At 46.8% G+C, this 15024-nt stretch overlaps 1 protein-coding gene across 1 annotated transcript in view; it reads left to right on the top strand.

Moving 5' to 3' along the window:
* The window catches only part of INTS1 (integrator complex subunit 1), a 28247-nt gene that overhangs the window by 3277 nt on the left and 9946 nt on the right, over positions 1-15024 (top strand). Inside the window, exons 8-32 of the mRNA XM_066561147.1 lie at positions 72-217; positions 513-654; positions 992-1168; positions 1417-1525; positions 2128-2248; positions 2920-2997; positions 3503-3660; positions 4826-4922; positions 5330-5421; positions 5750-5810; positions 6191-6388; positions 6670-6799; positions 7006-7185; positions 7277-7426; positions 8014-8193; positions 8381-8485; positions 9314-9481; positions 9790-9901; positions 10225-10386; positions 11126-11272; positions 11668-11766; positions 12140-12264; positions 12962-13291; positions 14011-14170; positions 14780-14920. Of these exons, the coding sequence (XP_066417244.1) occupies positions 72-217; positions 513-654; positions 992-1168; positions 1417-1525; positions 2128-2248; positions 2920-2997; positions 3503-3660; positions 4826-4922; positions 5330-5421; positions 5750-5810; positions 6191-6388; positions 6670-6799; positions 7006-7185; positions 7277-7426; positions 8014-8193; positions 8381-8485; positions 9314-9481; positions 9790-9901; positions 10225-10386; positions 11126-11272; positions 11668-11766; positions 12140-12264; positions 12962-13291; positions 14011-14170; positions 14780-14920 (3568 nt within the window). The remainder of the gene's footprint in view (positions 1-71; positions 218-512; positions 655-991; positions 1169-1416; positions 1526-2127; positions 2249-2919; positions 2998-3502; positions 3661-4825; positions 4923-5329; positions 5422-5749; positions 5811-6190; positions 6389-6669; positions 6800-7005; positions 7186-7276; positions 7427-8013; positions 8194-8380; positions 8486-9313; positions 9482-9789; positions 9902-10224; positions 10387-11125; positions 11273-11667; positions 11767-12139; positions 12265-12961; positions 13292-14010; positions 14171-14779; positions 14921-15024) is intronic.

Here is a 15024-nt window from a genome sequence, read left to right as displayed (position 1 = left end):
ATGCTGTACTCCAGTTACGTTTCTGGTCTGTAATGGCGAGTGGCTGGAGTCTTTCTGCTCTTTTTCTGCAGTTGACCAAGCCAGCTCAGGACTTGCTGATGTCAGTGTGTATGAACTGTAACACCCACAGCTCAGAGGACATGGAAGTTATCTCCAACCTGATCAAAATTCGTCTCAAGCCAAAAGTCCTTCTCAACCACTACATGCTGTGTGTCAGGTGAGTGACTGGGTCTGTGACAGGAAGGGAAAGCACTGTGGGAGACATGCCCAGGGACTTGACAGTCTCAATGTCTCTGGTTTTAAATACCAGCTTGGGGCACAGAGTGTCTTGTGCTCATTTAAATGAATTTCATTGTCCTAGAAATCTTTCAGTAGTCCTTTGATATTGTCCTTTGATATGTGCTGTTCCATCCTTTTCACTTTTGTGTGCTAAATACTTCAAGGAGAAATGAAAAGAATGTGTCCAGCTGCAATGAAATGTCAGTTCAGGTATCCCTGGTCTTCCCTTGCAGGGAGCTGCTGAATGCACACAGGGATAACCTGGGCACCACCATTAAGTTTGTGATTTTCAATGAACTGTCAAATGCAAGAAATCCCAACAACATGCAGATCCTGTATACTGTGCTTCAGCACAGCTCAGAGCAAGCTCCAAAGGTAGGTGATGTCTTGGATAACTGATGGTAACCCCAGAACCCCACCTGAGAGATTTAGTTGTTTTGAGCCCCAGATGAATCTTTTCAGAGACAGCTGTCTGATCTGTATCATACTATTTTGAAATTATATAATTATTCTTGCTAGGAATAAACATAAATGGACATTTTCTAACCCCCACATTCTGGGTGATAATGCAGTTTCATGAGAGAAACATTATTACCGCTCCCCAGGGGTATGAAGGACAGGATACCTCCAGCATGGTTTCCTTGTGTCTCTTCATTTTGTGGATGCAGACCCATTACAGTGCACTGAATGTTTTCTCTCTGTGTGGCCCCAGTACCTGGCAATGGTGTTCCAGGACCTGTTGACCACCAAGGACGATTACCTGCGAGCTTCACGGGCTCTGCTGAGAGAGATCATCAAGCAGACAAAGCATGAGATCAACTTCCAGGCCTTCTGCCTGGGTCTCATGCAGGAAAGGAAGGAGGCCCTGTACGCAGAGATGGAATTCAAGGTACCATTCTCCACCCTTGTGCTGCTGGATGTGCCGGTGATGCCCTGAGCTCTTCCGTGTCTGCTTTCCTGGCCATTCTTCCTTTTGCTCTTTGGTATCTGAGTGAGTCACTGTTTGTGTGTCTCATAGCAGCACTCCCATATCTCATTTTCAAACATCCACGTTCATCATTTTTGATGACAAAACACTTCCAGAAGGCAGCTCTGGTTGTTGCTATTCAACTCTTTTTTTTTCTTTTCTATTTTAAGGAGCGGTTTGTCATCCACATAACCGACCTGCTAGCTGTCTCCATGATGCTTGGTATCACAGCCCAGGTGAAGGAGGCTGGAATTGCTTGGGACAAAGGAGAGAAAAAGAGTAAGTAGAAGAACCTAGGTTATCTCTGAGGATGAGCATTTTAGTGGATATCTGCCCCTGGTGTTGGGAGAACATCAGCTAGGGTTGGGAGCCTGCTGTCATCCTGGGGCTGACAGAGATTGGGGATGTGGCATTTGCATGGCCAGTGCTTCTTGTATCTATGGAAGCAGTGGCTGAGAGGCTGGGGAGAGGGAGCTGTGGGAGGAGGGGCCTCAGGCCTGAAGGGGCAGCTGTAAGGATTAAGGGGCTGGGAAGACAGGCCTTTGGTGTGGCACTGACATGACTGCCCATGTGCCTTCTTCTCACAAAACTCATCCATCTGTGCTTTGTGTTGGGGGTTTTGCTGCAGCATGTGTCAGAAAGCAAAGAACACGTTCTGCCAGAGCTAGGGGACTCAAGTCCTTCTCATACACCCCTCTGATTCTCCTTCTCTAGTGGAACGTGTGGTGCAGGAATTGAAACAAAATGATCTTTAAGGTTCCTTCCAATTCAAACCATTCTGTGATTTACTGTTGATGCCTCAGAGTTCTGGTTACTGTCTTGAAACCGCCATGCTTCTGACGGGGCCTGTGTGTGTATTTTGTGCCCTGACTGTTTTTCAGACTTGGAAGTGCTGCGCTCTTTCCAGAACCAGATTGCAGCTATCCAGCGTGATGCTGTCTGGTGGCTGCATACAGTTGTTCCATCTATCAGCAAGCTGGCTCCAAAGGACTATGTGCACTGGTGAGAGTCAGCCTGGTCATGTCTGTGCATAACCAGTCCCTTCCCCAGCACTGATATATGATGAAAAGCCAAGTATACACCAGGGTTTGGTTAGATTTCTCTCCCATTTTCAGACAGGGAGCAGAAACAATTTTAGCAGGGACTGTCTCCCTCTCTGAAACTCCTTCAGATGCATTCAGAAATATATGATAATGGAAAATATTTCTGATTTATATGATAATGGAAAATATTTCTGATTTATATTATTTGGGTCCACTCAGTAGGGGATTTTTAGCTATCTGACCAAACAAATTCCCTGTGGACTCCTTGTTGTTTTTTTGTTTGATGTATTTTTTAAGGCTCTGTGGCTGAAGGCTCCACAGATTGTTCTGTCTTCTGGAGGACAGGTGGTATTCTGGGGTCTTGACACACACAAGGCATTACTGAGACAGTTCAAGCCAGAATTACTCGTAAGCAAGACAGGCTACTGAAAGTATAAAAGCCCAGAGCCCATGTTGATTGCATAGTCCTCTCTGTTCTGATCATGTTGTTACTGTTGCTAGACTCAGTTATCTGATGGGGCTCCTTCATGTGCAGGTTGGGAAGCTTTAGCAGGATTTGAGGGAGATGGGACTGTTGTATGTATTCTTAAGCCTCACAGATGGTGTTTACTGTCCTCTTCATCTCTACAGCCTCCACAAGGTGCTCTTCACAGAGCAGCCAGAAACCTACTACAAATGGGACAACTGGCCCCCCGAGAGTGACCGCAAGTGAGTGCGTGCCCTTCCTGTGGTGGGTGCAGGTGGGGAGCTGCTCCAGCTGGAGGCAGAGGAATGGGTGTTTTCTGGTCATCCTTATATAGCTCTGTGTTGGAAAGGCTTGGAACTGTGCTCAGATTTTCTTCATCTGTTACACTGCCATAAAACTGGGGGGTGTTGTTCCACTCTCCATCTGTTTCTCTTCCTCCTTCATTCCTGCTCCCTGTGCCAAGCTGTTCTGTATCTTGACACTGTAGTTGTAAGGAGAGTAGCCCCACAGTGTGTGGGTAACTGGGGTAAGGTTAGGGAGCTCAGACTCAAGGAAGCTGAAGCATAGAGGTACAAGGCACTGCAAGGGACACTCAGATAATAATTTGTTTCAAATAGTTGCATTTGGAGCTGGAGATCCAGGGAAAGAAGCTGTGATGTATCTTCTGCTCAGATACGTTGTAAGGTCTGTGGAGGCTTCCAGGAGGCTGCTGTGCAAGGTGTGATTGATGCCTGGTGTCTCCTGCAGCTTCTTCCTCCGGCTGTGCTCGGAGGTGCCCATCCTGGAGGACACGCTGATGCGCATCCTGGTGATCGGGCTGTCGCGGGACCTGCCCCTGGGCCCCGCCGATGCCATGGAGCTCGCCGACCACTTGGTGAAGAGGGCTGCAGCTGTGCAAGCAGATGGTGAGGCTGCACAAGCTCCCACCAGCAAGTGCTGGCTTCTGTCTCCACATCCTCCTATTGCCACCCAGGGCTGAGACAGCTCCTGCCACCTACCAAAGAGCCTTTGCATCACTTAAAGCATATTTTAGTCGTGATGGCTAAACATTTGGCTCAAAGCCAGCAGTTGCTTTCTCACTTGAGGAGCTTCTTATTTTTTCTTACTGTTTCTCTCTGTTACTAATTTTGTATCGTGGAGTGTTTGGGAAATTATTGGTTGTGTGGAGAATGAAGGAATGTGAACAACCACCCAGAGTTTTGAGTCAGCGTTTTAAAATTCAATTTAGTCCTTTGTACGTACTGTAAAATGAAATTTGTAGGCTATGCAAAAATGGAAGGATTGGAAGTTAAATTAATTAACCAATTGTGTGCTCTTCTCAAGTCCATTATTGGGACACTTACAGAATAGCAGTTACAAAAGCAATCTTTACTCTTACTCCTTTTATGAATTCATTTAGCATTTGTCTAAATTCCTGCGTTGCAGGTAAATACATCCATTCAGCTGAGCTGTATGTGTTTGTGGCAGAATTGAGGGTGTTGTCAGGGTTTGATTCTAAAACATCTTACATGCTCTTAGTGCTGACTGGTTAATGGCAAAGAGTGATCTTGAAGGGCTCAGTGCTTATGGAAGGATCTAGACTTTCCTTGCTTTGTTGCTGTTCAGTATGTTTCCAGCCTCTCATATAGGATTTTATATCCTGCACCATTTCATATACTGGAAGACTCAGAATTAGAGTGAATCTGAAAACTTGCAACAAAGTTGAAATGCATTTTTAGTTCCTCCAAGCTCCAGCAGTTCTGAGCAGATTTGTTGCTTACCTGAAGGAGTGTATCCAAGTTCTGAAAAAGTTACAAGTATCATATTGGATGCATTTGGGAAAAAAAGTACCCTTAAGAATTTAAACCAGATTGCTGCTGAAAAGCTCTATATCCTTATATATTGACTTATAGGATTTTTTAAGTGTTGTTGCTCTTTAAATGTTGATTTTTAGTTTTTGTAATATCACAAGAGCAAGCCCACAATAACATAGTTGCTTGAAGTAAAATTTTTTTACACTGTGCTGCTTTTCTTGAAGGACTTTCAGGCAGGTAGACAGGTCAATAACTTGCTCAGTCTTTTCTTCTCCAGATGTTGAGGTCCTGAGGGTAGAAAGAATCCAGCTGATCGATGCAGTCTTAAATCTGTGCACTTATCACCATCCAGAGAATATCCAGCTACCTCCAGGGTAAGACTTATCATATAGATAATCTTGCTGTGATCTAGCTCACTTTCACCTTGTGACTAACATTCCCAGCTCACAGATTTTAAGATGCTTTTCTCTTAAAATTTGTAATAATAAAATGACAAAGATTAACAGGATCATGTTCAGATGGGTATTTCTCTAGAGCAATCAAGACCCAAGTCGTGGAATGTACTTTGGTCTGCAAACACTGACCTTTTTGCCCTAGAAATCTTCAGCTGAATCCTGCTTTCCCTTCTGAAAGGATTTTTGTGTGTGTGTGTGGGTGTCTCTTTGTTGAGAAAAGAACTGGCATGACTGAATCTAACAGTGCATGATGAAGGAGAAAAGCAGACTTGGGATGAGCTAAGGAACCAAACTTGACCACTTATCTCTCTTGGTGGCTTTTGCAGGTACCAGCCTCCAAATCTAGCTATTTCTACTCTCTACTGGAAAGCCTGGCCTCTTCTGCTAGTAGTGGCTGCATTCAATCCTGAAAATATTGGTGAGTTTGGACATTTCTCAGGATGCCAGTTCTGCTGTAAAAATTGGCCAAGGGGTTTTCTGCAGAAGTCTGGTTGCTTGTGTGCAAGGCCTGTGCTGGGTTAGGGTTAGGGAACTGCACTTAAATAACTGTATCCCCTGTGGGTGAAAAATGTGTGCAGGTGGGATTTGGACTAGCATGTGGCTGAAATTGCCTTGTTTGTGCTCTTAAGTGTTATGAGCTGTTCTCAAGTGAGCTTGTGTTTCCCCACCTTGCAATGTGTTGGAGTATATATAAAGGCTCTATTTTTTTCCTGTGTTCCTTATTGTTCTTCTATTCTCTGCTGCAGGTCTGGCTGCTTGGGAGGAGTACCCCTCTCTAAAGATGCTCATGGAAATGGTCATGACCAAGTTAGTATGGTTAAATCCCTATGTATGTCAAACAGATCACTGAAAACACACATTTCTGAATTAAGTTTGTGCCATGCAACTCCTTCCTTTCCAGTGGGACTTGTGTAAAATAAACTGGCATCAACACTGCAGTTGGAGTGGGAAAAGTGCTTTCCCTTGACAAGAATATTGTAAGCAAGGGAGTAAAGCTGAGAAAAGGGATGGGGGGATGACTGCTGTGCCTTGCTGAGAAGGTCTCAGTCTCCTGGCTCCACTGAGAAGCTACTTGGTTTTTTCTATGTTGTCTATCAGAGCTGAGGTCCTGTGTTCTTTCTGACTGTGGTTCATGAATTTTGAATAGAACAAGATAACCATTTCCTTTTCTAAACTTTTTTTCTCAGTAATTATTCCTATCCTCAATGTACCTTGACGGATGAGGAGACACGCACAGAGATGATTAATCGTGAACTTCAAATCTCGCAGAGAGAAAAACAGGAGATTCTTGCATTTGAGGGTCATCTGGCAGCTGCCTCCACAAAACAAACAATTACAGAAAGCAGCAGCCTCTTGCTGTCCCAGCTGACAAGTCTGGACCCTCAGTAAGTAGCCTTCTGCATTCTAGTACCATTATGAAATCCTAGTTAACAGCACTATCAGGAAACCCTGCTCCCCCACAGGGTGCTTGATGTGGGGAAGAAGAACCCTGTGGTGTGGTAGCCCATGGGATCACATAATCACAGAATGGTTTTGGTTGGAAGATCATCTGGTTCCAACCTTCCTGCCACCTTCCTATAAACCCCTTATGCACTACAGAACTGACTGATCCTCCTCACATCAGAGTGGGGATCTATCAGCCTGTAACTTGCTGTTTCTGTGGCAGGGGCCCCCCTCGCAGACCTCCACCACATGTCCTGGAGCAGGTGAAAAGCCTGAACCAGTCTCTTCGCTTGGGCCACCTTCTGTGTCGCAGTCGCCATCCTGACTTTCTGCTCAACATCATCCAGAGACAGGTGGGCTGTGGTGGGACTGGATCCTTTGCCTCTGAAACTTGAACAGAGTGAGGGGCAAAAGGAAGCTGAGTGAGATTTAGGGGAAGGTGGTTTGCTGCTTAGGAATTAAATTATCAGTGTGCTTCTCTGATCTATGTTCTATGATCTATGTTCTATCTGATCTATGCTCTATGTTCTGCTGACCTTGTTACTCTCATCTTTCCCAGGCCTCATCACAGTCAATGCCATGGCTGGCAGACCTGGTTCAGTCCAGTGAGGGCTCCTTGGATGTCCTGCCTGTGCAGTGTCTTTGTGAATTCCTGCTTCATGATGCTGCTGATGAGTCCACCTCAGGTGAAGAAGAAGAGGAGGGTGAGAGTAAGGACCAGCGTGCCAAGAAACGCCAGGTGAGCATTCTTTTGGGGATCCCTTCTGTTACCTACTTTCTGTGCATCCCAGATTTGATTTCACTGAACAGACCAACTTATCACTCCACAGAGACAACAGAAACAAAGGCAGTTGCTTGGACGTTTGCAAGACTTGCTGTTGGGACCCAAAGCAGATGAGCAGACAACCTGTGAGGTGCTTGACTACTTCCTGCGGCGCCTGAGCTCCTCCCAGGTGGCTTCCAGGGTCCTGGCCATGAAGGTGAGCAGAATGGAAATCATCTTGACTAGGGTCTGTCTGAAGCCCAGGGCAGAGCCCTAGGTTATCTTGAGTCCAGAGCCAGCACAGTGAAACTGTTCCATGTCATCCTCCTCCAGTGACTTGTCTCAATCTCCAAACCCCATCAAATACACTTCTGCTCCCTGCTGCTCAGAAGTTATTGTTCAACAGCTAAGTTGTACTGAAGTTATTGTTCTACAGCTAAGTTGTACTGAAGATAGAGCTGGATTTTACTGTGTTTCCTCTGGAGTTCAGGTGTAGACTCAGGAGATTTTGTGCCATGTGGAGTAATTGGCAGAGGCTGTTGTTTGTGAGTGAGTGCCTGGTGCTCTGGTGCATAGACAAGGCAAAAAGAATTGCAGGAAGCCTCACAAAGATCATGCTCAGACTGAAACTTCAAGCAGGTTATCTGTCAAGAAAACACATTATATGAGATGAAACCTGTTGTGTGTGCTGCATTTGGATTGTTCTGTGGTGTTTGAAGCATGTTTCTGTTACATTCACCAGTATGAACCTAGCAGTCCAGCTGTGGCTTCAAATGCAGCAGCTGTTTGTGTGTGACCTTGCAGGGCCTGTCCTTGGTGCTGTCAGAAGGAGGGATGCGTGATGGGGAGGAGAAGGATCACCCCATGGAAGAAGATTCTGGTGATTCTGAGCTGCTGCAGGGATATCAGTGGCTGCTGAGAGACCTCCCAAGGCTGCCACTGTTTGACAGTGTGAGAGCCACGACAGCTCTGGCCTTGCAGCAGGTGGGTGCAAGCAGCTGAAGGGAGGAGTGTCAGGCTTGTTCTTTTGCTGCTAGTGATGAAACAGATCTAAACAAACTGGATCTGGCTGTGATATTGGCATGTTTGTGTGCTTGCACAAGAATTTTGCTTATGCTGGTGCTTGTTTTCATTAAATCCTGATTTCTAATGAAAAGAATTCTCATTCCAGGCCATCCACATGGAGACAGATCCCCAGACCATCAGTGCTTACCTGGTGTACCTCTCCCAGCATGCCCCAGTGGAGGAGCAGGGACAGCACAATGACCTTGCTCTGGTGAGAGGAGGGATTGTATGGGGGACACATGGCATGTTCCAGGAGAGTGGTAGGCATGGGACTTGCTGTACCACCAGGAGGAGTTTTGGGGAGTGTGTTACTCCGATAACTGCATGTTTGTGTCTGTGCATGGGTTGAAAGGCCAACCTGTGTCTTTGGTTTATATAATGAAATGGTAATCAGAGCAATAACCTCTGGTGCAGCAGCCCATCAGCTGGAATGGGGGATGCAAGAGTGGGTAGTGTTTTGATGGAAATCCCACCACCTGGCAGTGTTTCATAAATAAGCAGGTGCTAAACCTGCAGTCATATGTGTTTGGGGAGAGAATGGGAAGTCAGGAACTTCGGTGGTGGACTATGTATTCCCCTATAACCAAAACTAGATTTCTGGGTTGATTTGTTTGTGTGAGTTTTTTTCTTTTTAGAAAAGCTTTTGGTGATTTTTTTAATAATGATTTTTTTCTTTTTTTTCTCCCTGGGTGCTTTTTTTATTGCTTTTAAGACTCATGTGGTGATATTGCCTCTGTTTGGATACACAGAGGAGATTGAATGATAAGTGTCAGGAGATCTTTTTCTTTGGAATAAAGCTATGTAAAGGCTTATTTTGTAATGGGGTGCATCAGACTGCATCTGTGCTCCACTCAGGCACTGTAAGATGTATGCAAAGCACCAGCCTTTTCCCTCCTGTGTCAGTTCCTGACTCCACAAGGTGATCTCCAGAGCGGTGTGTACGGGGCTGATGATGGGAACTGGAGAGCATGATGCAGTGAAACAGTGGGGCCTGGCTGTGCTTTGCAGTCAACACCTCCTGGATGTTTTGTCCCTGCAGGATGTTGCCCGACTGATCGTGGAGCGCTCCACCATCATGTCCCACCTGTTCTCCAAGCTGTCCTACAGTGCTGAGTCAGATGCAGTGCTCGTGGCTCTGCTCTCCATCTTCTCGCGCTACATCAAGCGCATGCGGCAGAGCAAGGAGGGCGAGGAGGTGTACAGCTGGGTGAGTGCCTCCTGCCCTGCCCCACAGCTCACAGGCACTGGGCAGCTTAGCAGGAGCCCTTAATGGGTTACTCAATTTGAATAAACCAAGTCCAGCTCAAGAATTCCCTGATCTGAAAATAATTGGATTGTGACATAGTATCAGAGCCAAACCTGTGTGTTTGTAAAATGCCTTTTTAACTTTATCCCACGTATCTTTTGGCCACTGTTGGAGATGTTGGGAACTATGGTCTGACTAAATTTGTCCATTCTCATGTTCTCCTTTCTCTCCCCAATTTGCTCATCCTGTCTTATCCTGCTTTTTTCCAGTCAGAGTCCCAGGATCAGGTGTTCCTTCGTTGGACTAGTGGGGAAACAGCCACCATGCATATCCTTGTGGTCCATGCCATGGTTATTCTCCTGACATTGGGGCCACCTCAAGGTTGGTGAAGTATGCTCAGATTTTTTGGGGAGGTAACGGTCAATACAGGATGGCTTTTCTCTATTTGCTGTCTCCTAACAGATCAGACTGGTGTTAATCCTATTCACAGGCTTGACCCTTGCAGTACATGTTTGTAGCTGTAAGATTTATCAGAATATTGCTGCAAAGAGTGAAGGATTTGCAGGCTGATTTATTTTTCTTTTTCCTTTCTGCAGACAGCAGGAAATGCCAAAACAATGGCGTGTTGTGGTGTATTGACAGAGAGGGGCAGGGCATTCTAGGTACTTGTGAACATGAGAAATAATTTTTTATCCACTCTTAAGCAGGGGATGGTGATTTTTACACCTTACTGGATATATGGTTCCCTGAGAAAAAGCCCCTCCCTACTGCTTTTCTGGTGGACACCTCCGAGGAGGCCCTGCTGCTCCCCGACTGGCTGAAGCTGCGCATGATCCGCTCCGAGGTCCCGCGGCTCGTGGATGCAGGTGAGCCTGGGCCGTGTCTGTTGGTGTTTCAAACCCTGCTGAAAGGAAAGGGAGAGGCTTCCTTGCTCAAGTGTGCCCAGCCATCCTGTTTGGATGCCTTTGGATGTACCCATGTTACTTTTAAAGTAGGAGAGTGAGTCTGAATGGATATTCCCCTTTCTGTGTATTTTAAAGGAATGGGAGACTCTGAATTGAGGTCCTATCTCTTTTACAACAATTCAATTCAAGCTATGCAATCACCAGACAATAGGCACAGCGCTGTGGAAAGCTGTGCCTAAAGGATGTAAGTTAAACCTCTAGTTATTCTGGTCCTTGTACCACTCATCAGTGCTCTCTTTCTTCTTGGTATTCAGAGCTTTCATCCCATTTTACTAATTAAATGACAGCTGTCTATAGCCAGTGATTGAATTATTCAATAATTCCTGCCTGCAGCTGTCAAGAGATAGGGTGGAAGTTATTTTTTAATACAAATGATTGCATTACTGAAGTTCTAATAAAATTAAACAGAAGACCAGATTAGCCAGTGAGTGAATTAACTGGAAGATGCAATAAGGCAGCAATGATTTGCAGAGGAAAGAAAATATAGTAGGCAGCTGTCAGACTTCTGGCTTTAGGCTCTCTGCAGCTCTGTCCTTAACGTGTCACTCTTGGTCCAGATAAAAGCATAAAGATCAGGTAATAAAGATGACCTTCCATAGACAGTTCAGAGGTCTGAAGAATCAGTGTTTGTCTCTTGCAGCCCTGCAGGACCTGGAGCCACAGCAGCTGCTTCTCTTTGTTCAGTCTTTTGGAATCCCAGTTTCCAGCATGAGCAAACTTCTGCAGTACCTGGATCAGGCAGTATCTCATGATCCACAGACGCTGGAGCAGAACATCATGGACAAAAGTAAGAGCTGCAGATGAGGCTGACTAGGCATTTAACTTTTTCTTGAACTGTTTCCATGAGTATCTCCTGTGACTTCCTTGGAAAAATCCAAGCTAGTTCAGCAAACTTTGTGCACAGGCTGCTTTGGCAGCTTGTTGTCACTGTAGACACCTGGGTGGCCCTTGGCTGTATTTCCCAAAATAGAGGAGGATTTTTTTGGATTGGAATGTACAGAGTCAAAAAGTACTTTGGAGGGTACTTTGTAAAAGAACCAAAGCTTTCAAGGCATCATGTTTACAAAGTCTGTGGGAACAGCAGATTCTCTTGTCTGTGAGGGCTGTACAAACAGCCAATTCTGTCCTGTTTTAATGAAGAAGGCAAGATGATGATGTGTTCTTATTTCCTCCTTTTTTCAGACTACATGGCTCATCTTGTGGAGGTTCAACATGAGAGAGGAGCAACAGGAGGCCAGACTTTCCACTCCCTGCTTACTGCCTCCTTACCAGCCCGCCGAGGTACTGCCCAGGATAGCCTAAATATCAAAGTCATCTTCCAAATTTCCCTCCTTTGTTGCTATTGAGAGGAACAGGCAGAGATGTCTTAAAAAGCAGGCATGTTGTAATAAACCAGCAAGCTACAGTTAGACACCAGTGCTTTGCCAGAGTTTTTTTGCTTCTGGCAAAGAGAGACATTCCAGTATTTTTGGAGTTTATTACAGTGAGTTTTTCTGAGTCATATGGAAAAGTAGGTCTTGCTTGGAATTAAGTGAAAAGCTGCTGAATTTCTCAGTAGTTAGAGACCGTGAAGCTGAAGGTGATCTGGTGTTGGGGTTCTAGATGCTATCTACCATAACAGCATTTCCTTTTTTTCCTTTTATTCCTCTTGCAGACAGCGCTGAGGCTGCAAGGTCAAAATCTAGTCCTGAAAACTCCCAAAGTCAGAGTCGGATCCGGGCCTTGAGCCAGGTCCGTGTGCTGGGCCCAGAAGATGATCTGGCAGGCATCTTGCTGCAGGTACTGTCATAACCTCCAGCTGAGTAGCTGCTTCCCTGCAGCAGCTTCACGAAATCCATTTCTCTTATACCTGTGTCTTGTGACTCCTTATCCTGCAGTGTTTGCAGGCAATAAATATGGAAACCCTGATGCAATGAGGCTGTGCCATTACAGCCTGGTGGAGTTGGTACTGGCAGGAATTTTCTCTTGTCGTTGGAACGTGATGTGGCTTTTGATCATGCCTGGTACTGTCAGTACCTACTAGCATGTTGCTGTCTCTGCACCTTGTTTGTTCTGTGCATAGTGCCTTTCCTCTCAGCAGTGGATGCAGGATTTGTGAAATGCTCACAGGGCCCTGGCAGCAAAGCTGTGTGCAAACAGCATTTGTACTCTGGCTTGTCTGCTTACAGAGCTTCCCTCCCTTCATTGACTCCAGAAGGAGCCTACAGGGAATTAATTGGCCAAGTCAGTTGTTGGTGTTTGGGTAGTAGGATTCCCCTGCAGTGTCAGTGTGGATAATCGTGTTGGGGTTGCAGAGATGCTGCTTATGTTCATGTGCCAGGCACTAGAATATAGAAAAAGCTGTAGCAGAAGGTTCCCATTAGCCTACAATCAGTATAACTGTACAAGGTAAATCACTCCTCAGCCTCAGGGTGTTCATGGTACAGCAAACCTTTCATTGTCTGTCATAAATGTACTCCCTGTTGTATCTCCCCAGCTTTTCCCACTGACCCCGGACCCGCGGTGGCAGAACTCCAGCCTGCGGCCGCTGGCCCTGGCGCTGCAGCAGTCACTGGGGCAGGAGCTGGCCCACATCCGCCAAGGGGCTGTGCCAGAGAGTGGGGTCACAGCCAGTGGGGTCACAAGCAGTGGAGTCACAGCCAGTGGGGTTGTGGCCAGTGGGGTCACAGCCAGCGGGGTCACAGGGCGGCTGCTGCAGGCCGTGGCTGCGCTGCTCAACTCCGCGCACGGCGGCGCCCTGGTCATGGCCATGCACCGCCACCACTTCATCTCCTGCCCGCTCATGCGCCAGCTCTACCAGTACCACGTGAGTGCCTTGGGAGCAGTTCATACAGAGGGCTGAGGGCGGAACGGGAAATCTGTTTGGGAGCAGTTCATACAGAGGGCTGAGGGAGAAACAGGGAATCTGTTTGGGAGCATTTCATACAGAGGGCTGAGGGAGAAACAGGGAATCTGTTTGGGAGCATTTCATACAGAGGACTGAGGGAGAAACAGGGAATCTGTTTGGGAGCATTTCATAAAGAGTGGTGAGGGAGAAATGGGAAATCTTCAGGGCATCTGCTCTGCTGTGTGCACACTTTGTAATGCTCAGCTCAGGTTGCCTGGCCATGGGCAGCTGGATGCAGGCTGGTGGGACTAGGCTGGCACTGCTGAGATTACCTGCAGAGTTAGTGTACCTTACCTAGCCTGGTAACTGTTTTTTGGATTTACAGCTGTAGGTCTCTGCTGGCTTTAGGATCTGTAGTATTCTGTAGCATTTGATGTGTCTTGCAAGCCAGGGCATTTGCAGACCATTGAGAGCAGAAGTCTAATTCACAGAGTCATAAAATGGTTTGGGTTGGAAGGGACCTTAAAGATCACCTGGCTCCAATTCCCCTGCCTTGGGCAGGGGCACCTTTCACGAGACCAGGTTGCTCCAAGCCCATCCTACCTGGCTTTGAACACTTTCAGGGATGGGGAGTCCAGAACCTCTGGGCAACCTCAGCCAGTGCCTCACCACCCTAACTGTAAAGAATTTCTTCCCAGCGCGCCGTGCCACAGGACACTGCCTTCTCCTCGCTCTTCTTTAAAGTGCTCATGCAGATGCTGCAGTGGCTGGAGAACCCTGCTGTGGAAGATGGTCCCCTGCGAGCTCAGCTGAAGGCCTTTGCTGTGCAATACTCCTCAAGGCACAGGATCAGTGATGGTACTGGCATTGGGCAGCTTATGGGGCTCAGAGGGGGCAAAGTGGGGCAAGAAAGAGACAAAACTGCACCTGGAGCAGGAAGTGTCACGGGCAGCCTTTTAGATAGGTGTCATAAGGAGTTACAAAAGTAGCACATTGTGCTGCAGAAGCTCTTTGAGGCTGTGAACCAAGTGCCTTAGCTCTGGGGGTTTGCAGTAGACACCTGGTAGCATCTCACCAAGCACAGCAGATCTCTCTGGAAAAACTTAAAATTTCTCAGGCCAGGAATTCTGTGTGAGCTCTAGTTTTGGTAGATGAGCATGCAGGAATGCCTCTGGAGCAAGGTCGCATCATGACTTACAGAGTTGTTTATCATCTGCCATCCCTTGGGAGCAGGAGTCTAACCAAGAGCTTGGGCATGGAAGTTTGTGGTTACAGAGCTTCTTCTTAGCCACATGTCCCAACATGCAGGAGAGCTGTCAAGGGTTGTGGTGGCCATAAATGGCAGTAGAATGTGTATTATATGTTTGAGTAGTTGTGCCCTGGAGCCACATGGGGAATCTGGAGGAGGGAAGTCTGATGTGGGGGCTGGCTTGTCCCTGTGATGCCAGTGCTGTGATTTTGTTGCAGTTAGAGGTGGCTTCCTGCACCTCACAGAAGCTCTTTCTTTCCGTCGTGACCCGGACTTGATCAGCTCCACGGTCTGTGCCATCATTGCAACCCTGAAATCAGGAGAGAAGTGTAATGTGGAGCCAGAGCTCATCAGCAAAGGTATGGATGTCCCTTCTGCTCTCCTTCTTTGTAGCATCAGCTTGAACTTCCAGCCCAGCAAGGCAGTGCCTAGTGTGCAGGCTGTGGGAATCTGCCTTCTCCTG

Source organism: Molothrus aeneus, chromosome 16 (genome assembly GCF_037042795.1).
Source record: "Molothrus aeneus isolate 106 chromosome 16, BPBGC_Maene_1.0, whole genome shotgun sequence".
NCBI lineage: Eukaryota > Metazoa > Chordata > Aves > Passeriformes > Icteridae > Molothrus > Molothrus aeneus.
This window is presented reverse-complemented; position numbering and strand designations above follow the sequence as displayed.